This window comes from Uloborus diversus, chromosome 5 (assembly GCF_026930045.1).
Source record: "Uloborus diversus isolate 005 chromosome 5, Udiv.v.3.1, whole genome shotgun sequence".
In the NCBI taxonomy this organism is placed as follows: Eukaryota; Metazoa; Arthropoda; class Arachnida; order Araneae; family Uloboridae; genus Uloborus; species Uloborus diversus.
The window spans coordinates 116,356,027-116,382,160 of record NC_072735.1 but is presented as its reverse complement, the minus strand read 5'-3'; the positions used below and the strand labels follow the sequence as shown (position 1 = coordinate 116,382,160).

At 32.2% G+C, this 26,134-nt stretch overlaps 1 protein-coding gene across 1 annotated transcript in view; it reads right to left on the bottom strand.

Moving 5' to 3' along the window:
* LOC129222845 (kin of IRRE-like protein 1) overlaps positions 1 to 26,134 on the bottom strand; it is a 554,018-nt gene that overhangs the window by 229,579 nt on the left and 298,305 nt on the right. The window contains exon 2 of the mRNA XM_054857396.1: positions 15,726 to 16,034. Coding sequence (XP_054713371.1) covers positions 15,726 to 16,034 — 309 coding nt within the window. The remainder of the gene's footprint in view (positions 1 to 15,725; positions 16,035 to 26,134) is intronic.

The window sequence follows — 26,134 nt, the reverse complement described above, 5'->3', positions numbered from 1 at the left end:
GTTATGGTCCTTTTGGAAGACGAACTCCAATACGCTGACAGCCTGCCATGTTTTGGTTTTGTCCACGTCTGTCGTGTTCGTTTGGTTGGACATAGTGGTTATATCAGTGTCATCCACAAACCATTTCAGCTTAGCAGGTGGATTGCCTTTACGAGAAATGCAATGCAGACGCTTTGCTTTACCAGCTTGTGTAGGGTAAGGCTCTCCAGCTGGTAAAACGTTGGTATTGTCTTCAATTCTTGGAGGCATTGGAGGTTCTAGAAACATAAAATACAGAATTATGACACAGTTGTTTGCAATTAAGTTTGTGCGATTCGCTTTTAGATTGTTAATTTATTTTTAAACAACTAAAGAAAATAACTAAAGAAACGTTTAAACTATTTTTAATAATAAAAGTTTATGCATGCATTTAAATTTAGAGAATGTTCACTTTTAATGATATTTTTCCCCATTTCAATACTTAATTTAAAAAAATTTCATTTTGAAACATTGCATATACTAATCAACTATTTTTCTCACATCCAATTTTCGGTAGAGGGGGTATTTTAAAGATGTATAAATTCCTATTTATAGCTTTTGTCCTCTCCCATTTTAACAATAAAGTGAATTTAAAGAACAAAAGCAATTTGTGGCATTAATAATTGTAATAGTGAAAACACGTTCGTTTATTTATTCATTTATTTTTTTCATTTTCTACTTCTAAAAACTTAATCTTGCCTAGCAAACTGCATTAAAAAATATTTTTGCGCTCAAAAAATTTTAAATCAGCCATATGGATAAAGGCATGCCTACCCTATCACGCAAGAGCTACCCTCTCCTAAATAATACGAAATCAAAACAGCTTAAATAATGCATTTACCAATTTGCGTGCTTGAGAAAACAACCAAGAATTCACTAATATCATATCCGTTTTTAATAAAAGGATTTACACACGCAAATAAATGCCTAGATTCTTCTAAGTTGCGTTTTCATATGGTGAGCAATAAAGTGGGAATTTATAGCTACTCACATTTCATTCTTCGGAGCTAATAAAAGCTTTCTTCGAAAGAAATAAGTGTATCTGGATAACTATGAAAGTTCATATTATCTTAGGATCCTCACAGGAATATAATTAAACACGGTAATATATGAATGTAAAAAATACAAAAAAGGTTAGAATTAGATAGTAGCACAACAAGCGTAAAAAATTCAAATATAAAAATATTTTCAATATTTGTCATGCTATTTTGTGTAAACAAACAAGCAGCTTTTTTTACCATTTTCTTTGTGGGGAAAAAACAGAATGCCATTTTATTATTTGCATTGTGATATTTGATTTTACATAAACATGAACATAGAAACTGAATACTAGTTGTTTAACCTAAGTTTGAAAAAATACAATCTATAATAATAATGATTTTTGAACAATAAAAATCGTACTATAAACAAACACACATGTAACTGCTTAGCTGAAAGTAGAAATAGAAACATTTTAGCACTTTATTTTTTAATGGAAAAAAACATTTCTCAAAATATTATTTGAGGTAATCTCGCTGAGCTATATCTACATTTTTTTTAAGTTATCAACTCAACAAAAAAAAGTATTGTAAAAAATATGTATTTGAATTTTTATCCAAAAGTTTTAAGCAGTACTATTACTAAATTTTAGAAAATATTTTGTGTAGTTATTCGTGGCATTTGTTAGTTTACAATCTTAACTAATATACGTTCATTATTTATTTATGTAGGGGAAAAGGGAGCACATGTGAAAATTATGTTTATTTATTTCTTTATTTTTCAAAAAAATATTAGCAATTTCTCGGCGCAATAAAAAGTTCCCATGATTAAATAGTCATTTCTTAAAATCGTGGATTTTTTTTTCTTTTGACGTTACTTTAAGAAAATATTTTTTTTTTAACTTCATGGTCTTTAAAAAAAATTCAACTGTTCACATATGCCCCTACAGGGGGAGGAGGTACAAGCGAACAAGCCTGGGGTACATATGAACACTATTACATAATGCTAGACAAACCATCATATTTCAGAGCGATAAGCTTTAAGATGAAACACAAACGTATTCTACTAATTACATTCAAGGACGTTTAACCTATAATATGTCAATTTAAACTGTGCAGTAAATGTGTGACCGAACTATAAATTTTTGAATAAACTGAATAATAGGACTAATGCGAGAAAAGGGTAACCAATAAAATTTTGAGGGAAAGCTTTCAACTGATTTTAAAGAAATTTCAAATGCTAATAACCATTTTTTTCCCAAGAGTCACAGATTAAGTAAAGACCTCAGAAGAAGGTGAATTAAGGAAAACTCTTCTTCCTAGCCTAGAATGATAATGGGCATAAAATCTTCCATAGAGGTTTCGACAATTAAGAACTTACATAAGCTATTAGGCAAACGAAAAAGAGTAGGAACCCTGATGCATATAACTTCTCTGACTTTTTAAAACATTTGAAAAATAAGTTTCAGTGTTTTTAAAGTTATTTAAATACGGATGAGACTCGGGAGTACCTTCTGTTTGGAAGAAGGCTATTGTTGTTCGTCTTCATAAAAGGAGAACCTCCACATGATTTTAATAGTTATCGACCTGCTTCCTTGACCGCCGCTCTATCAAAAGTCATGTGGATTGTCTTAGTTTTGCGTCTTGCACTTGTAGCGTAACAGCACGCTTTTCAGTTCCACACATTGGTGATAAAATATGATAAAACATTTTCTGAATTGACAATCTTTTAAAGAAGAGACTTTAACGCATCAGTTTAATTGTCTGGACATAAAACGCTAACTAAAACCTGCATTTGGTGATCTAAGCATTATGATTAAAATATTTATTTATGCTATAGTTTTTCCAAAATCATGCAGAGTGGTGGTTTTAACGCCTTCACAGGAGTATTTCACGAACTGAAAACCAAATTGAAAAAAAATTAGTAAAGCACGTTTTTAAGCGTTTTTTTATTTAAAAATCTGAGATCGTGGAAAGGGGGGGGGGGACAATAGCACCAAATCTTAATTATTTTTAAATGTTTGAAATCAAGAAAAGTACATCTTCATTGTTTTTGTACACTTCACTAAACTTTAAAAAAATGATCAAATAGTTTTTTCAAGCCTTGAAAAAATTCTAGCCATAGCTCTCTCTGATCATGATCATGAATTTTTAGAGTATTATCGAAATTACAGCAACCTGCACAAAGCTTAGGTCTTAAATTCTAGTTCTTCCCAAATGTCTATGATATTTTTTACTGAAGAATGTGTTCCTCGCAAGTTCGAAAAAAAATGATCTTTACTATTGTCTCCCTTTTGTACATTGAACTCAATGAGGTCTACAGTCTCAACAAATGAGAATATTTACCATGCACTAAATGCCAAAATCTCAGAAATGTGAAACGTCTAAAAGCTTCGCTTTCAGCAAAATTGAAGACAAAAGTCGTATAACAGCTTCCCATTAGCTCCTCTCCGTCTCCCCTCTCTGTCCAAAACATTTATTCATTCCAATTATTTACGTAAATTGTTGCACAGAAAAAAACAACTACCAAAAACACAAGGAATTCAAACTTTCAAAAAATGCATTCCGAAAACTTCGGGTACATTCCTTTCTTAAACATTTAATGGCGCTTCGATAAAATATGAATCATATGTGCTTAGTAAATTTATCATTTTCTCAAGCAATATGCAAGAGATGGTATCACCCTAATAGTTAAATTCCCCTTCCTCCCCATACACAATGGTTATAATGCTCGGCTAACCCATGTAAAATAACCCAGCACATAAGGAAAACTAAGTTGAAAAATATTCAAAAGAAAATAATAACACAATTTGAAACCGAAACTTTCAACTAAAAACCCCATCTAGAAACATCAATCACCCACCAAAAATTCGTAAAAGTGGGACTACTTGCTTACGCCGCAGAATGAATAATTTGCATGTTTTAATAGGGCGCAAAGTTGTGCTCCGCCGCTGGGAGTTCGACCAGCCATTTATCAAAGCACCGTTGTTATCCTCCAGTCTTCGAGAACTCCTCCGCGTTGTATGAATAAGCAATGGCGTAGTCTCAATGACATAATGATAATGATGATGGTTCCAAGAAGATACTTTTTTTTAATGTTTTCCCCCTGGTACTTAAATTGGATCATGTGAGGGTTTTATGCATGTTAAATGGCTTGCGGTTGATACTGGATGCTTAATTTGTAAATATGAGGGTGGTCTAATAGGATATTTTTTTCTGTATCTAGCAATTTGAGAATTCATGATATCGATCAAAATATGCTTAACAGCTCACGAACAAGCTTCCGGGTTTTATATTTAAATGAGGGGAAAAAAGGAATTATTTTAATATTAAAATGATGTATAGCACCAAAAGAATGCAGCTGTTCTGATCTTGTTTCGAAATGATCTTGAGAAAGTCAATACGTAGTGTTTGGTTTGTTGAAAACTGATAATAGATTTCTTAGCAAAGATTTAACGCTATTCATTCAGTTTTTCGAAGACATCCAGAGATTTTACAATCAAAAATGCCGGTGAAAATGAAAAGAGATTGATATTTTTTCTTAAATCTCTCTCTCTCGCTCTCTCTTTTTCTTTTTCGTCGACGAAACGAATCTAAACATAGTGAATGTACAACAAGAACCATGCGAAAAACAAAAATAATAATAATAACAAACTAAATTATACACTAACTCGCTATGATACATTTCCGTAATGGAATGGCTAATTTTATGGTAATTTTAGTACCTATATTTAGATGTATTTTGTAGAAAAAAATACTTTTGGAAATCTTTAAGCCATCTTACAAATCATAAAGCTGTTCCCTGACATTTTTGCACAATACATGATAATTAATTTTAAAACTAGCGTTTGCCACAACCGGGCTGTTTTTTCTTGTACATGGCATTGGTAACATAATTGAACATCTGCCGTTTTGAATCTGTTAATCTTCGTAGTTTTCACTGTAAATGTTTTTTATCTTTTAAGATTTCCGCAACTACTATACATTTTTATTTATTTTACACTTTTTTATGTTTTTCTATTGCTGATAAAGATGCAACGTCAGCATTTTTCGTAAAGTTTTCAATGGGGTCGCTTCCGAAATTTTAAAAGTATTTTTTTCTGAAAGAGAATGCTTTAAAAAAGGATCTAAACATTTTTTAAATAATTTGACTAAGTTTTAATATTTTTGAAAAAAAATACTTCAATCGGTGCGCTTTCATTGTTTACGCTTCTGTCGTGTGACATCACAAATGATGAAATGCCATTCAGTGTTGCCATTCACAGAGCAAAATATTTAATTATCATCTTTACTCACGTGTGTTGGCAACTATATGGTTGATAGCAAGCGTAGATCGCAATATTTAATTCGCTTCTTGATTATCATAACGTGAAAACGTGGTAGAAATATGCACAAAATTGCATCAACTGTAACGTCAAAGACCACGCCTTGTTTTCAAAATCGGACATTAAAAAAAATTAATTAAAAAATAAATGATGAGAAAATGAAAGTATTTTCTGTCCATGTTATTTTTTTTACTCATTCTATCAATTTCAGTTACTAAAAGTAGTACTTTTGACTGAAGGAAACAACCCCATTGCGACATAAAACTTTTTTTTTAAACAAAACTAGTACACATTAAATTGCAGTTTTTAAAACGTGATATTTTCTTACAGTTTTATTTCATAAATCTGCATGCATTTTTCCCACACATATAGCGTGGTTGAACAACATCTCAAAATTTTGTTTGTGAATGTTCATCAATAAAATAAAATGAATGAAGTTAAGAATAAACATATTTAACTTTTTTTAAATGATTAAAATACCAATTGAAAAATCACCCAGGAGAGCAAAAGCCATTGTGGTACTATTAAAGAGAAAAATAAGTAAAGAATAATTTTAAAACGTGCATTCATTAAATGTATGGGTATTAAACTGACACTTAAAGAAATCTACATAACATTCTTCAGTTTTTTAATGATTAGTCTGGTATTAAAATAATGTATCTTTAATTACCCCACATTTAAAATACAAAATCCCTAAGCTTGTTTTGAGCAGTTAAGCATCATTGAATGTTAATTGGCAATGGTATACAACACATTTTGCGCAAAAATACGCAAGCTAATATGATTTTATGCTATTCTCAAAACAAATTCATAATACTACCAATTATTGAATGATTTGGAGGTTAATTGGCAAAATTTAATAAATACTTATTCATTCCTGTCTTTTAATTTTACATTTGACTTTTATTTTTAACATGATACCTCTTTCCTAATTCCGTTTATTAAATGAATTTAAATTGTGCTTTCAAACATAAAATAAAATAAGGAGAATATCAACTGCAAAAACGATGCTAAATGCAATTCAAATTCTTCTGAAATCTGTGCAACCATCTAGACTCTAATCCAATAACAAAACATACAAAACATATGTGCAAATCAAATTAAAGTTCCCAATTACAAATGGATGAAATCGGATAAATTTAATCTTTTGACAGTGATTTAATTAAAGTTTGAATAATGTTCTTTTAGAGGGGAGTTTTCTTTTAATTTATGAATCGTGTATTTTGAATCGTTATGTGAATTCTTTAAATTTAATCAACGAATTGTTGAACCCCTTTTCGGGAAGATAAAATAACAAATTACCTACAAGTGTGTACTAGCAGAGAAGAATGAGATGGAACTCTATTCATTAAATATCAAGAGAAATCTCTTCAAAATTTTAAGTTTCTTTATTTCAAGAATTTTAAATCAATACTTGTGATTAAAGCAGATAAATTACACCTTTGTTCTCAACAAACATAAAATAAGTTAGAGCGAAAATATCTTACATATTTACTTATCTTTTCATACAAATATAAAATATTTTGGCAAACGATGTCATCAACATCGTCCGCCTTCTTTGACGCCATTAAAGAAATTCAAGCACTGAACGAATCAGTTTTCTTTTATATTAATATTGACATTCTAATAATGATAATTGCCACTAGGTTTTGGCTCCAAATTAGTTCAAATAAAAATTAGGAAAAGGCATTATTGTTCAACTGTTTAATGAGAAGTTCATATCAAACTTTAAAAAATGACATAATTGAAAGGAACTTTCATTAGAACGGAAACTAATTTTATTTTTGCGCATAAATTATACTTCCTGAAACTTTTTACGTAATTTTACTATTCGTGCATCAATAACCAATAAATAGTTAATGGATGTTCAGTACTTTTCAAAGGTTTTAAGAATAGAGACAATACATTTTTTGCTGATTGTTCAATAAAAAATAAATAAAATAAATTCACGAACCATTAAAAGATTTTTTGATGAAATTACTTTCAGAAACATTTTATTTGATTAATGTTCTTTTCCCAATTGGACTTATTTCACACAACAAAAGAACTTTCTTCTGAAGAATAGCGTGTAAAAATAGCACTTTTTACCAAAATTCTGAGGCAAAACATTGGATGAATATTAAGCTGTCAACTCGCAAGTCAGCACGAAATTCAATTTTAGGCTGTGCTAGAGTAAAAAACCAGGTCACCAAAACATTAAAATGAATCCACAACCTTAACGGAAAAATCTAACAGAAGAGAAAAATTGCGTCCTCAGGAAAAACTATTTTAACCGTTTTTGGCTATTCTCTTTTGTAAAAACGCTTCTATTCAAAGAAATCACGCAAGGAAGATCAAGTCCTAGAATCAAGGAAAGAGATTTAGGATCGCGTGATTTTATTCTCCCCACCTTACTTTGTTCTCAGTGATATTGCCCAAGCGATTTCTTTTATTATCTGCGCCCTTGACCAGTGACTACATCTTAGACTAAGATACGATCGATGGAGTTTTGAAGAAATTGGAATACTTTTAAAGAAAGTGTTCTTTTGCCGAAAACAACGCCCAAAGAATTCGTTAACAGTGGCATTTTTTAACAATGAAATATTTGTTATAATCGACTCAGGTAATGGTTAGGTTAAAGAAATAATACGCAATGTGCCATCATTTTTCATTCCGTAATAAAGCATGTTTTAAAAGATTTTAGCAGTGTTTTTATTAGATTTATTTTATAGCATACATTTTCCTAAACCACATAAACCAAATACTTTGCAGTAATTGCTTTTACTAAGATTAAAAAGATCAGCATCATGAGGATTTTTTGAAATTGGTATGTCCTTCTTTGTTCAAAAAGATTAGGACAATTTAATTTTTTTATAACGATGCCATTTTATGTTATGTTGTTCTTGTAGCAGTAACGAGTTTCAATTTTTTTACGTGTTTAAACGTTTTTACATACTTTAATTCGTTTTGTTTTCGGAGGAGAAAAGCGTTTTAAATAATATCTTTGAGGTATTTCTGCTCTATTATGCACGTTTAACGTTTTAATGGCCATCTAAAATCACGTTCTACTTCGGAGAGTAAATTTTCAGAGACTTCTTAAAAATAAAATTGATTTTTTTTTTTTTTTTTTTTTTTTTTATATGTGCGATGTGTAAAATTATATCGTAATGTTTTTCCGAAAACATATTTTCAGAAAGTTTACACACAAAAGGTGGGAAGTAATGGAAAGTTACTTTAGAAAGTTTGCAAGAAAAACTTTTGATTCTAGATATCTGAAATGTTCAGAAGATTGAGAAATCAACACAACTAAACAAGAAATTCTATTTTTAAGTGCTTTTCAAACTCTGAGATTGACAAGTTTTATAGTGGCATTTGTACATGAAAACTCCTTTCTAAAATATTTATAGCACATTATTTACCTTCCATTATTTTAACAAGCGAATATCAAGCAGGGTCTTAAAAGTTTAGAATGATTCCGTTATTGTTTCACGTTGCATTTTTACAATGTTGTGATACTTCCAAGAGCATTGTAACTCGTCTGCAACGTTTTGACCTATTTAATCGTAAAAAATAGTGTTTACAATGGTGAAAATACCGCTTTGTTAATAGAAAGGCGTCAGAATTTGCATTAATTGTGCTTACCTCGTCCTGTTAGTACCGAAATTCATATGGCAAATGAATTGCAAATTTAATCTATACTTTTCTTAACAACAGATGTTTCTTAATAAAGAATGATAGAATTTTAAACGTGTATATTTCTAAGAGTAAAAAGTGTGAGTCCTACACCCTGACACCTGAATGATATCCCACCTGCTCTTAAACTTCTGCTTCACACGTTGCAGAATAACAACAGTCATATTAGCAATCGCTGCAGTGATATTATTACTTTCTTCTATATCTAATATATAGAAGAAAGTATTGGATTCGTGCAAATTTTCAAATTTTGACGGATTCGAACGTTTCGATGTGTGCTGAGTCCATTTCGACTATTTTTGGAAAATGTCTGTCTGTCTGTGTGTGTATGTGTGTCACGTCTGTGTGTGACCAGTTTTTTGCGGCCGCTCTACAGTAAAAACTACCGCATGAAATCGAACGAAATTTGGAACACATATGTTCCGCTATGTGAACTTGTGCCCATTGGTTTTTGGCGCGAATTCCTCCAAGGGGGGTGGAGCAATGGGACGTTTTTCGAGTTGCGCGTGCTTGCTATTCCTCAGGAAGTAACTGGCGGAATCAAACAAAATTTGGTCCATATGTTGTCATTAACAGGAACAGGTGCTGATTCCATTTTGGTGTCAATAACACAAACAGGGGTTAAGCTATAGAACGTTTTTTGTCGTCAATTGTGACTGCTGTATCTCAAGAAATAATGAACGGAATGAAAGAAAAGTTTATCGGCAAGTAGCCCTTAGTGGGTATAAGAGCTGATTTTATTTTGGTGTCAACAGCTAATAAAAAAATTTTTGAAAAAAAATAGAACCGACTTCAAAATTGCTCTAAAAAGTGAAAAATAATTTTATTCTTTAAACACCATCGATAATGCTTTTAAACATAATTTTTGAAGTTGGCGCAAAAACAAAACGTAAAATCCAGTGTAACCATGCTTCGTTCATATTTTTTTTCAGAAAAAGCATCCTAAGTTACGAACGAAACATTTATTCCGCTATTCAAATATGCTGTCATCAATGCTTAATGTATGTGATAGTGAAGAAACTGGTCCTGGTTAAATTTATAGATGTATTTGAGTTATGACTGTGAATGATTTTATCTATCGTTTTTTCGCCAACTTCAAAAATTATGTTTAAAAGCATTATCAATGGTGTTTAAAGAATAAAATTATTTTTCACATTTTAGAGCAATTTTGAAGTCGGTTCTATTTTTTTTTCAAAATTTTTTTATTTCATTCTTTTTAGTGTAAATGTAGGTATTTCAGAAATAATAAGAAGTTACCATCACGAAACTTCACATTTTTTTCTTAAAAATGCTCCATACTAAAAAAAAAAACTATTGACACGCGTTAAACTTTAAGCGATTGGCACTAAAAGCTTATCTTTGTTCCTCTCTGGAAATCATGCGTAGTTAATTTAATTATAACCATTTTAGTATTACGTTTTTCCTAACTAATTTACATTCCACAGCATCTAAGTTGCTCATGATGCTATTCCTGTATTTTCTTACTTAGCCCCGATCATCTGTTATCGGCATAGATGATAACGATAAAAATACTACAGAGTAGTTGAGTCAAATCTAATGGTAGCATTGTGAAGGCTAAGCAGATCCTAATCACTGCATCACCTCGCTTCCAGGTTAGTTAGGTCCCTACTATGGAGCAATAGCACTGAAGAAAGGAAGATTTTGATAATTCACATAGGGTTACTATAAATCGGCAGGGTTACTAAAATAAAATTATCTACGCCAAAAATGAGACGACAGCGCCAGATTCCCCATTATCGAAATATCCCTTGAAGAAATTTGATGCTTGCTTTAGAGAAGCCTTCATTTAAAATTATCATTACAATTACGATTAATGTTACTGTTATAGGGGCACCAAAGTTTTATAACAATGAGTTTCCTATTGTCGCGTAGATGAAGATAGCGAAGACAATGTGAAAGCCAAATGAAGCGAATACTCGTTAGTCTCAACTCGAGATCTTTATTCAGAACCACGAATGAACGTTACATCTCCTTATATACAACTTGAGAAAGTGCTGGAACTTTTCAGACTTGGAAAGATACAGAAATTAATAGAAGATTCGAGAAAATACGGGAAACAGTAGAAACGAAATTTTAGTAAAATTCACTTTCTCCTAGTCGGGATTTGAACCCGGGTCGCTCGTGTGGGAGGCGAGAATTCTACCACTGAGCCACCGTTATCCACGGATGAAAAGTGAGAACTTCGCTACAAAATCATTTAATAGGGAAATTGCATAAAATTTACTGTTTTTTGCCCATAACTTTTTTCTAAAGAACAAATATGGTCAAACAAAGTAATGGGACCTAAGTTGAGCCATCCTCTATCCATTAAAAAAAGAATCATCAAAATCGGTTCACTAGGTGAGACGCTATGAGTGGACAAACAAAAAAAAACATACATACGGTATGAATTGATAACCGCCTCCTTTTTGAAGTCGGTTAAAAAGAGGGTAGCGCAATCGCCCATTCTTTTTTTCCTTTGTGAGTGCCCTATTTCAAGAAGTATTGCTACGTTCTGGTTGAAATTTGGAATATATGTGCATGCATATGTAAACAGGCTTTGGTTCAATTTTGACGCCAATCGCTTCAAGAGGTGTTGATTTTTTTTTTTTTTTTGCGAATAAAAATAGCTTTATTAATGCAACAATAAGAAAGATAAATCGTAATAGAGTGTCGTCTGCGTATTTCCCGTGATTTTAATTGTATGGAAATGATCGGAAATATTATCTCAATGATTTAAAATTTCTAACTGTTGCCATCTTATGTTTGTTAACAAATAAAATATTTGTAATTAATTCAAGCAAGGCTTTTAAAATAACTTTCAATTTTCGCTCTTTGCTTTGCTTTTGCAATAATTCAGACATTGGGATGGTAGTCAAGTTTTTGCATGTGTAATTTTGTTTTTGTTGGGAATATTGCTTCCTCGTCAAGCATGGGGAGGGATCAGAAAAAAAAAAGAAAAATATAGAAGAAAGTTTTGTGATGGCCACAACATACTAGTTTTTCAGTTTATCAGGATTAGCGAGTAAGGAAAGTACAAACCCAGTATCCTTTACATTTCCTCGCAGAAGAAAGAATCACATGGTGTTAGGCCTGAAGACTTGGGGGGGGGGGAGGGGGGACAATCTTAAAGTGCCAAATCACCTTTTCTTATAAGGCCTACCCAACGCTGAAAGAGAGTTGTGGTTAAAGTATGGTATGTGTGTGCCTCGAGATGTCAATTGGGTTGTATTATATACAACTTATTCTTTCATACAAACTCCACAAGTAAGCTTCCGGTTAAATGTATCCAAATCTGTAGCTGTGTTGAACCTCTTCATGACTTTCAATCACCCTGTTTTGTCAATGAAGGAAATGAAACGTTAACTAAGGGTCTTACGCCTTAGCTTTATTGATACATCTAATCCTGGTAGCTTATGAGGTTCGATGAAATGTAGAATAAATGCTTACGGGCACGGAAGTAGTTCAATGCAGTAAAGATTTTAAAAATATTTAAGAACAGCGTTTAGCCAGAAATTGACATATTTATTCCCAAGATCTCCAAAACTCCGTCTACACTGTCTAATAGGGTGGGCCGAAATAAGCCGAAAAAAATTTTTTTTCGAAATCAATTTTTGGATAGCGCGCAAAAGTTGCATGATGAGCTAGTTAGCACTCACAAAAAATTTCTTGGATATTAAAAAATATCTAGCCGGCGCTATTTAACACTAAAAAACCGAAAAAAAATGAGAAAAATGAATTTTTGTCGAAATTTTTTTTAAAAAACTAAATTCCAAATATTTTGCTGGAATGCACCGAAAATGTTATATAATGAGCCAGTTCGAGCCCATAAAATGTTTCATTGATTTTAATGAGCATTTAGCCGCTCCTTTCGGACATCAAAAAATTGGAGAAAAATGAAAAAATATTGAATTTTTTTAAAAACCATTGTGAAAATTATTTTTCAAAATTAAATCATAGACTAATTAATTAAATAGAACTATTAATCATAGTAATTATTATCACGCAATAATATCATACATTTTCTAGAATTACATATAAAGATAATAAAATTTTGAAAAAGAAATCTTCAAATTTTATTTATAATACCTCATGCATAATGAATATTATTTTTTGGAATAATATTGTCCCTTGTTATCAAATGATGGAAGTTCTTTCCTAGCTTGAAGTTTGGCACGAATGTATCCATCTTGTGCAGTTTCACCACGAACTTATATTGCAGCTTCGGTTATTAGTTTCACACAACGTTTCACAGCTTCCGTGTGACAGGGAAATTTCTCGAAACAGCTGTAGGCTGTTCTTTGCACATTTCTTTCAATTGTTGGTCTTTTAGATGCATTGTAAGAGGTGGCTCTGTAGCAACACAGTTTGCCCAATGAACTAAATCAACATAATCAATGGCTTCAAAATGAGTTTAGGACGCTTAAAAAATCGTAACCATTCGAGCTCTTCGTATTCCTATTTCTAGAGTGCAGAATGCACCTAACAGCTAATTCCCGAATGTATTTCCTTGAATCAAACAACATTGTCATCAGTAGCTGTTCAGGATGAGCGAAATATGCATTATTTGTTACCTTATCCACTTTTCCAATAGCCATTTTTCTTACTGTCCTTTGATCAATTAGGAATTGTTTTTCTCTATCAGGGACTTTTGCTTTTTTTCTGCAATTACACGAATATAATTTTGCGCATTTGCAGGCACAAACGTCAAATTAAGTCGTAGCCTCTGCTTTAAATTTGCCTAGCTTTGATTGTAAAAGTTGCGTCTTTATATTTTTAGCATTTTTTGTTGCGCTATTATATTTAGAATAATAAGATAAAATTATGGCAATCACCCTTCTTATCGAAACAAGGGGAAGGGAAGCACGCCCCCAAATATCAATAGCTTTTTTTGCAACTACAGCGGCCACACTTGCTGATTTGATAACATCTGATAATGTCCTCATATGTTGGAAGAAATAAAGCATCGGGAGGAGACAAATCTCTTCCAGGTCCAAATAGAAGACTACTTGTGCTTGCTCGCGTTACTTTCTTTTTCGCGCGTTTCTACATAACAGTCGTGTTGTATACCAAAACAAAGATAATAATGCAATGACATTCGAAATGTCCGGCTCTCGTTTAAAAGACTTCAGAGGATCCACATTTTTTTAATACTCAAGGGCTCTATTTGTCAAACATAAGTAAATTATAGTTATAACATAATCTTAGGAATAATAGAAGCAGTTGAGCGCCGTTTATTATCCAGGAGAAACAATTGGAACCGAAGATTAAAAAATTAGCATCTTATGTAACTATTTTTTATTTGAGGTTGTGCATTTTTTAAAATTGGCGTACAAATGTCGCATAAAATTGATTGAATTTTTACTAGTTTTTTCTAAGTAACGTATTGCGTAATATTTCAGTATTTAATTATTTTGAAACTACTTTTAATTTTTTTTTTTTTCATTTTTCCCATGTGTCAGTCTTAAAGGAGCGTAGCTAAATATTCTACGAAATGTATAAAAGTCTTTGAGGATTTCAACTAATTCACTGACAGATACTTCTAATGTTTGCTAAAGCTAGCTTCAAACTTTTATTTTTACCCCCCTCCCCCCCCCCCCCATTTTCTTTTTTTTTTTTGAAAAAAGTACATTTTTGCCCTTTTTTCAGTTTTTCAAGGTCAAATAGCGCCGGCTAAATATTAAACAAATTTAGCGAAATTTTTTATGGGTAATAACGGGCCCATACAGCAACTTTTCCGCACTATCCAAAAACAGATTTCCAAAAAAAGTTTTTTCGGCCCACCCTACTGTCTAACCAATTTATTTCCGGTCTCCCTCTTCTCTAGTACCCTCAACATACGAAAACTTTAGTTTTTAACTGGGTCCAAATCTGTCCGTCAAAAAATTAATGTGCCTCAGCAATCTGATTCTGCTGTATTTAATAACTCTAGGATGTTAGGTTGCATGTATATAGTGTTTATTTCATGGTTACGTAAACTGTCCTATGTATTTTTTTTTTTTTACTGCTCAAAAATTGACCGAAAGACATTTCTTTCAAAAATGAGTAGCCTGTTTCCTCCTTAACAAGAAATATATTGAGCACTAGCTGTACCCGACGTGCGTTGCTACGCCACCAAAAGAATACATCATTGACAATCGGTTGAACGGGGCAGAAGTTTCTACTCTGCAGTGCCACCTGGTGGCGAGTGGCTTCAATGAGCATATTATGCACCTTCTCCGTGGAAAAATACATATATATATATAGCAATTTTCATAATAACCGGTCCAGGTATCAAGTGAAGCCGTGACTATACTCAAATTTTGTACTCACGCAGTTTGCAAGATCAAGCAATCGCTAAAAATATCAAATAGAAAAAGTTTTAAATCCCCCTGTTGCATGAAAAGCCATAAAACAATAAAGAAAGAATTTATTTGTTCAAACTCAAGAAAAATGGCAACAGCTAACTTCTTATCAATGAGATCTTTCACGCGAATTAATTTCTGCAGCCGATAATTTTATTCGTATTTATCCAATGGATTGTGACTTAAATTGGAATAAAAAAGGAACTCTCGATCGGATTTTTTTCGAACTGGTCTATAAACATTCCCAGTACCAAAAATAACAAACGGTGAAAGTTTCAGCCAAATCTGCCGCGTAGTTTTTGAGTTCATGGATGACATACAGACAAACATTCATTTATATATATATAGATTAAAACAGTTCGAGAACCAGCATGATTCTACAGCCTTACCTCTCACAGTAAATTTCACATCAGGTGCTGTCAGCGTCGGCTCTGTCAGCGAAATTTGCGTGACTTGGCACTGCCAGTTACCATCGTCCTCCTCAATTTTAGCATTGCGGATGCGGATGCTGCAGTCACCATCCGCTGGTTCCCTGAGGAACTCGTACTTGGCATCAATGCGGCCCATCACCTTCCCATCCTTTAGCCAGGCGCATTCACCTTGCCTGTTGTGGACTTTACACGTGAGGGTCGCAGAATCTCCAGGATTCACCTCTACAGGACTAGGTTTCACTTCAAACTGTTGTGCGCTGTGGCAACCTGGAGGAAATGATCACTTTTTATAGGTTACAAATATAAAATTGGTTGCAGCTACTTAAATAGTTTATAATTAGGAAATGAACACCTTGTCTCGATTGCATGCCACATAGAATCACATAAATGTCTTAGAATCATATCTTAATTTTTATTTGTATACTTCACCTTTTTTTTTAAGTTCAAGCATAAATAAAATAAGATACTTTAGTTGGAAAAAAAATAGTTTTTGAAACTGAAGTCACAAATGAGTACAAAGTAACTAAAAACAAACCCATAAAACTATTTTCCATTGACTAAGGATCTAAAACCTTTCTTTAAAAACATTCTAAAAAAAAGATCTGAAATATTTTGTTCGATGTACACTGTGTGTTAACAAAATTCAAGCAGAATTTATATTAAAGTCTGCGTAAAAGTTGAAAAATATATCTATACCAGTTCGAAAAGAGCATTGTGCTGCCCCCAACAATCTACTTCCGACGTTTCACTAGATTTGGAATAAATAAACCAATCTCAAAATAAACTTCAATTCACCCCTTAGAGCTTTAAGTGACAAAACCTCTAGACTGTTTTAGAGAAGCTATAAATATCTTAAAGTCAACATTAATCAAATTAAAAGATTAATTTAAGCATAAAAATAAGATAATTTTTCAATAAACAAATGCCAAGATAAAATATAATCAAAATCGGGTTTTCATTTCATCCGATCATCTGATTTCAAGTTTTTCTTTTCCCTGATTTGTTCATCCCCTACGTATAGTAAATTCTGAAATCTTTGAAAGGGCAGCATTCGTCTGAGAATTCCAGGCACGATTTTTTTCCACTGCGGCTCCTTTTGGCAGGTGTGTTTATCGAAGTGCAATCGAATTAGAAGAGAACCCCCTATTTACATTCATCTCCTCCCTCTACTCGAGAGCATCGACCGAAATTTCCCGAAAGAGATGATATTTATTTTTCCGAAGGCTTCTTTGTTTTGGTCGGCTAAGGAACCTCTTTAAATGGAAGTACTTTTACTTCGAAGAATTAAAATAATGCGCGAGAAGACGCCTTATTTATCCGTATTAAGCTTAATGCAAAGGATATGTTTCGGATAATAAATTATATTTTCTTCCACAAGCTGTAGAAAAAAATTAAGTAAATTGTACGTTTAAGGGGGGGAGGGGGGAGGGAAATATAAAACCATCATGTGAGTAATCTGAAGTCTAAACCACACGTTTACGTCATGTAAAAGAAGCAGTCGAAAACTTTGTACAATAAAATGAGTAAAAATACGAAAATATGTATATATGTACAAATAAAAGCATTTAAAAATAGTTTAAAAAAAATCTGCAAACAGCCATTTCGGGGTTATAAAATCAAACCCCTTCTTCAGTGCATAAAAGCACTGAAGAAGGGGGTTGATTTTATAACCCCGAAACATTTGTTTGCAGATTATTTTAAAACTCTTTTTAAATAATTTTATTTGTACATGTATAACCTTGTCATATTGTTACTCAAATGTTTATGTTGTTGATACGTCAAAATCGGCTATTTATAACTTAAATCGGTAATAGTGTAGCAAACTAAGTGCCCCTCGAGCTATCTAGTTTATTAATGAATATGCTACTGAAAAACAAATTTCTTTATGCGTTGTATAACTGGCGTCAGCTATTCAGCAACTAGTGGCGTTACCTATTTAGTGACTAAAGAACCAAAGCGGTAGACATTCTGTTGCTCGAATACATTTAAGGTGCTCATGCAAGTGTAATGCTGATCGCAAATCGCTTAGATCGGAAGTTAGCAATTCAATAACACAACGCTTTTTAAAGTGATTTTTAGCTCATAGTACCATGTTCGAACGTTCACATTACATTTGCAAACTTTTCTAAACGTTGACTCAATCATTTGTGCTACCTTAGTTTAACCGACAACACAGTTTAGTTAGTGGAGAGTATAGTACCTTAGGACGCTTGTACTAATTTAACAGCCATGTTTTCGTAATATCTAAAAGTAATCTTCACTACTAAATAGTGCCATAGTAACAATCAGCATTTGAAGAGCTAAATTGATGATTTTGTGAGGGAAAGAAAATTTCATGACTCCAAAGTATATATTTTCTTCCATTTTTATTAGCCTACTTTCCCAGTAAAAGTCAGAAAAAGAAGAAAAAAGCATGAAAGAAGGCTTAATGCATCTTAAAAATATCGTGAAAAACAAAAAAAAGTCAAAAATAAATAAAATAATTAAATAAATATTGAAAAATTAAAAATTGGAAAGTAGGGTATTGAGATGGGGAAAAATGTCTGTCGGTCTGTCTGTCGGTCTGTCTGTCGGTCTGTCTGTCTGTCGGTCTGTCTGTCTGTCCCCCCCTAATAACTTTTGAATGAATAGTCCGATTCGAACAAACTTTTTTTTGTTCGAAAGATCTCGGCGAGGACACCTCATTCCCATATTTCACTTTTTGATTTGAACTATTTTTTGTTCAATTTTGAACAGTTCAAAAAAACTTAACATTAGCGCCTACGGGGAAATTCAAAGCAATTCCGAACTGTGAGGCGAATTTGCTTCAAACAAACTTTGTAGGAAAAAGCTTTTGATAAAAAACTTGTATATAAGATATCTTTTTGATTTGAACAATTTCCCGTTCAATTTTGAACAGTTCAAATCCCTTAACATTAGCGCCTACGGGGAAACTGAAAGTCAATGTAGATTCCGTACTTGAAGGCGGATTTACTTCAAACAAACTTTGTTGGAAATAGCTCTTGACGACCTACTCCCGACTCCGACTCCGAGAATTTAGGGGGACCTGACACCGACTCTGACTCCTGTTCCCGACAATTAATCGGACTCCGACTCCCCGACTTCGACTCTGACTTCGTAGCCTTGGCAAACATTTATACACGGAGGACAAATGACTGACTCCGATTCTTGGATATTCGACTCCGACTCTTTTATCCCAAAATGAGATTGACTCCGACTCCGACTCCGCTGCTGTGGTTTTAACTGTGAAATAATTATTGTTGATATGATTTGTTTTTATTTTCACGCTAAAGTTTTAATTTAGGTATTTAGTTTTCGGTGAATAAACTCGAAAAATATGCGCAGACGATTTTTTTTTTTTTTTTGACAATGAAAATTATTTCTTTAAGTTGACATTTTATTGTTTTTTTTTATTTTGGTAAGTGCATTAATTCGTTTAAAAAATTATTTTCGGCAACAGGGGAAAAAGAAACGATTTTTTTTATATGATGTATTTATTTTAATGAACTTATTATTATTTTTTCGTTTTGAAAGCTGTTAAAAAAATTTTTTAATGGAAAGAAGTGTATTAGCTGCTTTGTTTAAAAGGTGCTGCTATTTTATTTGTTCGTTTTTTTGAAGAAAAGTAAGGAATATTTTATTCCTAGAAATATGCTTAAAATATTAAAAAAAATATGTTTGAAAAAATTTGCGATTTTAGCTATTTTTGAGAATATTGATCAGGTACTAGAAAGTAGTATGGGTATACGGGAAAGTAGGCTCGTCTAGTTCTAGACGGAACTTCTTGTTTCTTTTTCTGTCTTTGTATTTGAAAAGTTAATCAACTGAATTTTATTTTGTTATAACAGAGAAATAATTTCAATATTTTAGTTATGAGAAAATAATGATAGTGAATCTAGATAGACTGTCATTTTGGTTTTTCATAAACCATGTAGTGATTGTACCTCCGGACAGCCAAACATATTGTACCTTAGGACACGTTTCGACGTTTCGAGGTACAACATATGCATGGTTTTTAATAATTAAGATACGTTTAGGAACAAGGAAAAATGTTCTAATGTAGTCTTTTAAACACATTTAATGTTAGGTTATAATACATTATTTATGAATCATTATTCATTATTCATAATTTACTTCATAACCAGGAATTTATATATATATATATATATATATATATATATATATATATATATATATATATATATATATATGCAAAATTGGTTCAAGTATATGATTGCTTCCATAATCATAAAGAGTGTTCCACGATACAACAGGATGTGTCTCAGGGTACATTAGGATGTTGTACCTTGGGAAAGTTTGGAACACTTACTTTAAATGGCTGGCAATATTTTCAAATTTTTTGAGTTTTGAAAAAAAAAATATTGCATAGAAGTATGTTGGAGTAATTTAATGTGACTTTTAGATTTTAAATTTGATTTAAATAAATGACTTTAAAAATAAAATATAAAAAGTTCCCCGAAGTACAATACACTTACCTACGATTTGCAATATTGCTAAGTTTAGTTTGGTTGAACTTCCTTTGCGCGAATTTCTGAATGACGTGACATGTAGGATTGTGATTAGCGATCCTACTAACTTTATATGACTACTTAAATCTAATGCAGGAACGTAATATTTGCTACATAAATATTTATTGATAAAATTACAAAGAATCGAAATGTTCAATTCCGAAAAATGAGTTAAAAATTAAGATTTCCGTAAAAGGAGACGTAATTGAAAAAAAAAATTACATAAATAAATAAATAAAAATAAAATAAATGATTATAAAAAGTTAAATTTGCATCCTGTATCAAAGGATTCCATATTCAAAGGCCTTTGCAGTCTAGTTTTAGATGATTGTACATGCAAACTGCAACTGCTTCAAGACTTTACTTATGTTAGAATTGCCAGATTTTGAAAAAGGGTATTTTATTTACATTTTCAAAAAAAAAAAACCTTATCGAATAGAGCGGTTCATTGCGGTGGTTAAATACGTGACGCTGTTATAATCAATTGCAATTCTTTATTTTAATTTTTAATGTTTTCCCAACTACCCACTTTTTAAAGTCATCAATCAATGGATTGCGTGTAAAACTCATAATGTCTCTTAATGTGTTTTCCTCACAAATCGCAAGAAATATTTCATACTTGATTTCAGTCCAAATTTTGAGTTCTTTATTATGAGAAAACTAGAGAAAATGATAAGGTACTATGTTTTCAAGAAACTCAGACAATTAATGTGTCTGGAAAATACGTGACCAGAAAGCATCTTTTGCAGATTTTAACAAGTAGACACGGAAACTAAAGCGTTTGATTTTTATACAGAAAAGTGTTAAGCGAGGAGAGATTTATAAAATCAATGGCACTGTCTGACCATGGATTGTATGGACTGGCAAACATCTGGTTTACAGGCGGAAATGAACGCATCTATTTGCTTTTAGGAATGTCAGTTTTACATGTTAGCATGTAAATTAAGCAGAGTCGAATTCAAATGAGAGGAACACGGGCAACAAATTTTTACTTTCCCCCCTCATTCAGATAGACTCGTCTTAACTGGACGTTTGTCAATTCCATACAATCCGTGGTTGGACAGTAGAAAACTCAGTTTTGGCTAACTAGAACGAACTGAGTAATATTTACATTAATTACTTGCCTTATATATATATATATATATATATATATATATATATATATATATATATATATATATGTGTGTGTGTGTGTGTGTGTGTTGCATTCATTAACAAATGAAACTTGATTTATGCATCTTTTTAATTAGTCTGCGGCTAGAGAATACACGCCGGATAAGCAGGAGGTTATTTCACATTTTATTTCAGCAAAAAGGCAGTTAATCCTTTCTCTTGATTATTTCGGAATGTTTAATTTTGAAAGTAGTTAGACAAAAACTTAATTTCTGTTACTCGTTCAGTAATGCACAAAGATCTAATTTTAGTTAAAACATAAAGTAAAATTAGACATTTCCTGAACCCGTATTTAAAGCAAAATCTTTTAATAAAAATTCCGGATGTACTATGACTTGGGGAAATTACAAGAAATTTCAGCAGGATATACATGGCGCATTGCTTAAATAAAAATTCACAAACTGGTGGTTTTTTGTAAAAAATATTTTTTTCTAGTTAAATTTTTTTATTTTTTTTCTCATCGTGAGTTAACGCAATTGTTTAAGCATGCCCGTAGTACAATTTAGGAAATATAGGTCTTTAAAATTCATGTTTCAATTGCTTTCGATATTTTTTATAAAAACTGAAATTAATTTAGTTGTTTTTATCTTTTGAAAACATATTTAACTTTAGATTTTGAGCAAATGGTGATAGTCTTCGCTGTCGTGTATTATTAGCAATGCATAAGTAATAAAGCATTTAATTTTTTACAGGTTCTTAATCGCCTATTCACTCTGTCTTTGGTAGCCTCTTTTAAACCTTCCAAACATAGTATTATCTGTATTAGACTATTATTTTGTAATATAATAGTTGAATTCATCTCCTTTATCGCGGTAATATTAAATCAAGCGGTTAACTTTCCTCTGAAAACTTTGAAACTATCACAAAGAACCCCAAACTGTTATGCTACTTTAACAAAGACTGGAACTAAATGAAAAGATAAAACTTTTCACCTCTGATGTAACAGCAGCCCACCAGGAATCATTTAAAATGCGGGGTTCACTTGAGCATTCTAAAAAGGAAGTATTCTTTCACCCCCAATCTCTTCCCATTTTGGCAGGTGTGTTTATCGAACTGCAATCCAATTAGAAGCTTTGCCCTCGTTCAATCAACCCCCCTCCCCCCCCCCCAGTCTCGTGTCACAAGAGCAAAGGCCTGCTGTTGGGTTATACTCCAAGATGAGCTAAACTATTTATTTTTGCACAACTTTTGCTTTTGTTTTGCCGCTCAAATGAGCGCTTTAATTGGAGTTTCCTTTCTTTCTTAGGTGCAGCATTCATTAGCACAGATGTGATGTTAGATTTGGCCTTCGGATACATGAATGCCGAATTCTTCGCAGTCTTAAGTTTAACACTTTTCATTGACAATGGGAAAAAAAGAAAGGCACTGCAATCAACAATTTATTCCATTAAGAAAGGGAGAAGTTTGTACCATTAACGGAATAAAATAGAACTCTTTAGCAAATTAATCTACATTTATTTCTCTTGATATTAAAGTAAACGTGCGGAAATTTGAAATTAAAAGTTGATTTTTATGACGTTCATACTAATTAAATTAAACAAACGTGTAAAGGAGTACTTTTATGATTAAATGAATAGAAAATGCATTGAAATATTTTGTTTAGTCTTATGAAGAATTGTTATTTTATACAGTACAACTCATAAAATATAACTAGATATAGACTTAAAAAAAATATTAAAACAATAAGTTATGTTTATAAGCGAACCAACTTTCGTTTACTAACTTCGATGACCTAGCTTCAGTTAAATCTTTCTTCCAGTTGAATTAAGCTGTAAATTATTTCAAATAAACTGATTACACAATATGAAAGATTTTCTAAAAATGAAAACTTTATCTTTTATGTAAAAAGAGCTATTAGTTGATACGAAAATAAAATAAAAATTAATCTGTCAAATTGTTGGCGTATTTCAACTGCTATATTTTTACACAAATTTTTGTTAGTTTACTGAGCATATCCAGCCTTGTAGTTTAGTTGATTCTGAATAAGAAATGAACTACGATTTCGTTTTCAAGACTTGAATTTCGAAGAGAAAGAGCGTCCTTATCCTAACGCCATCGAAGATTATGCAAAATCGCGTTTTTGGAACTTTAATATCGTAAATATGTGCCTGAAGAAAGGAGGGTGCGATCACCCCCCACCGCCCCTACCTTGTATTCGTCCTTGAGCCATAGTACATCGGAAAGTTTTATTAAAATATTTTGCTATCAATCTGTGTACCAAAAACGCACAGAAGAAAACGTATATCTAGATTTGAGATGCATTGTTTAGTTAATGATTGATTAATTTACCCAATAAGAAAACAAGTTTCATTTATTTCAATTCAAAATTTATGAGAAATGAATATGTCACCGTTCTTTACATAAAATATTTTCTGATAAATTATTGCTGAATTACAAAATTCAAAAAAAAAAAAAAAAAATCACCAAATTTGCTCAAAACTGCCATTCACTCTAGTTTTTATCTACTTCAACGGTGTGATAAGATACGACCATAGGAGCATATTTAATTTTTTTAAGCTACGCGTAGACAAAATCAAAGCCCTTCTTGAAATCAATATGACATTAAGTCCAGTCTGTTTGATCTTCTTAAGATCGATGTAGGTTATGTGATGTAAACAGAATTAGAAATAGAAAAAGAAAGGGAATGAAAAAGAATAACAAATGGCGATCTATTACGTTCTTTGGGGAAAAAATAACAGACGAATCTTCTTTTAAAGGTTAAATGATATCATAAAAATATCCAAATGAAAATAATGTTATTGTCAATTGAGAAACAAAAAGCATAGTTATCTTTGTTTTAGGGTTGACGGAAAAATACTTCAATACTTTTCGCAATGACGTCACCATTTCTCAAATAAAACCGAAGATAAATAAAGGCTACAAGAGAATACCACAACCAAAACAGGCCACAACCTCTTCTCATGTTATAAATTCTTAACTCCACAGTGAAAATACAACTTGTAGCATGGAAAGTGCTCTCTTCAAAGTCTACATCTTAGCCAGCTTTCTTCCTCGGAGCGCTATCCAATTAGGGTAACGATCCGTGTTCTGTTCAGCACCAGAAAGAATCCACAGAGAAAGAAATCCCACCTGGATGTATTTGTTTCAGTGAGGGGAATCCTTTGTTCTGCAACATCAATGATCCATTCCACTGGGAGTTCTTTTCCCAATAGGTACGCGAGGAGGCCCAGGAAAGGATGGAGATCCTATTGCAGAACTCTTCAATTATTTGGGCAACAAGAGATGTATGTAATGGAAGTCAAAAGAAGGTTTTTTTTTGAACATTTAAGCAAATATATTTGAGAAGTATCGTATACTTTGCTCAAAGAGTATATTATTTATACAATTATACGTTAAGAGGTAAATTGTAAGAATAAAATCGGTTTTAATATTCTACGGAAGTTATATAAGTAAGTTACATTGGGCCTTAGTCTGTTAGGACCCAGGAGAGGATAGAGATCCTATAGCAAAACTCTTCAATTATTCGGGCAACAAGTATGTAGTGGAAGTCAAAAGAAGAGTTTTTTTTTTGAACACTTGAGTGAATATTTTTAAAAAATATCGTATACTTTACTCAAAGAGTGCATTGCTTATACAATTATGGGTTAAGAGGTAAACTGCAAGAATAAAATCGGTTTCACTTTTCTACAAGAATTATAAAAGTCAGTTACATTGGGCCTTATTCCCTTAGGATTCAGAAAAGGATGGAGATCTTACGGCAGAACACTTCAATTATTGGACCAGCATGAGATATATGTAATGGGCGGCAAAAAAAAAAAAAAAGTATTTTTGAACCATTTTAATATATATTTCTAAAAAGTATGATATGTACTTTGCTAGGAGGTAAATTGTAAGAATAAAATCGGTTTTACTAATCAACAGGAATTACTAAAGTCAGTTTCATTGGGCCTTATTCTGCTGAGACTAGGGTTTCCAATCCAGCGCCGATTTCAGTCGCGCGGGATTTCGGGATTGTAAGGAGCCAGTCCCGCGGGTTTGACTTTATTTTTCTAAAAATAGAAAAAGTTGTGCTTTTTAGGGAGGATTGCTTTTGTTACTTGAGTTAGTAGTTTTTTGGATTCCGTACACCAATTGTAGAGCAATACAAAGTCAGAATTCAATCAGTAATTATTGTTTAGTACGCAAAAATGTACCCTAAGAACGTCCGATGCTCGTACGGAATGAGAAAGAATTTTCGCTTAAAAAATAATGCTCTTAATGAAAACACGTGCTGTGGTTCCACTGAAGTTGGTTTTTCTTAGGTTAGATAATTGTGGACATTCAGAAAAAGATCACCATTTACTTTATCACCTTCTTAAGTAGATTTTTTTCCCTTCTTATGCTTGATTTGTGCTCAAGAACTGCAAATTTCGGAAAAAAAGGATGTCTATTGGATATGTGTTCTGATGTATCCATTTTAACTTGCATTAAAAATACCTTTGTGGCTTCATTAACGTTTGTCATTGTAACAGTGCATTTGATTCATTACAGCAAGGTGTGAGTGCTGCTTGGTTTCACCAAGTCGTAGTCTCAGTAAAGGTTTTTAGATAACTTCGCTAATTTTACCTCTCACTTGAAAGATACATTCATAAACTTAGCTTAAGCTTAACTTACTGCACTATCATGCGAGTCATCCTGTGTTGCATCTAATAGTAAGTTTCTGTC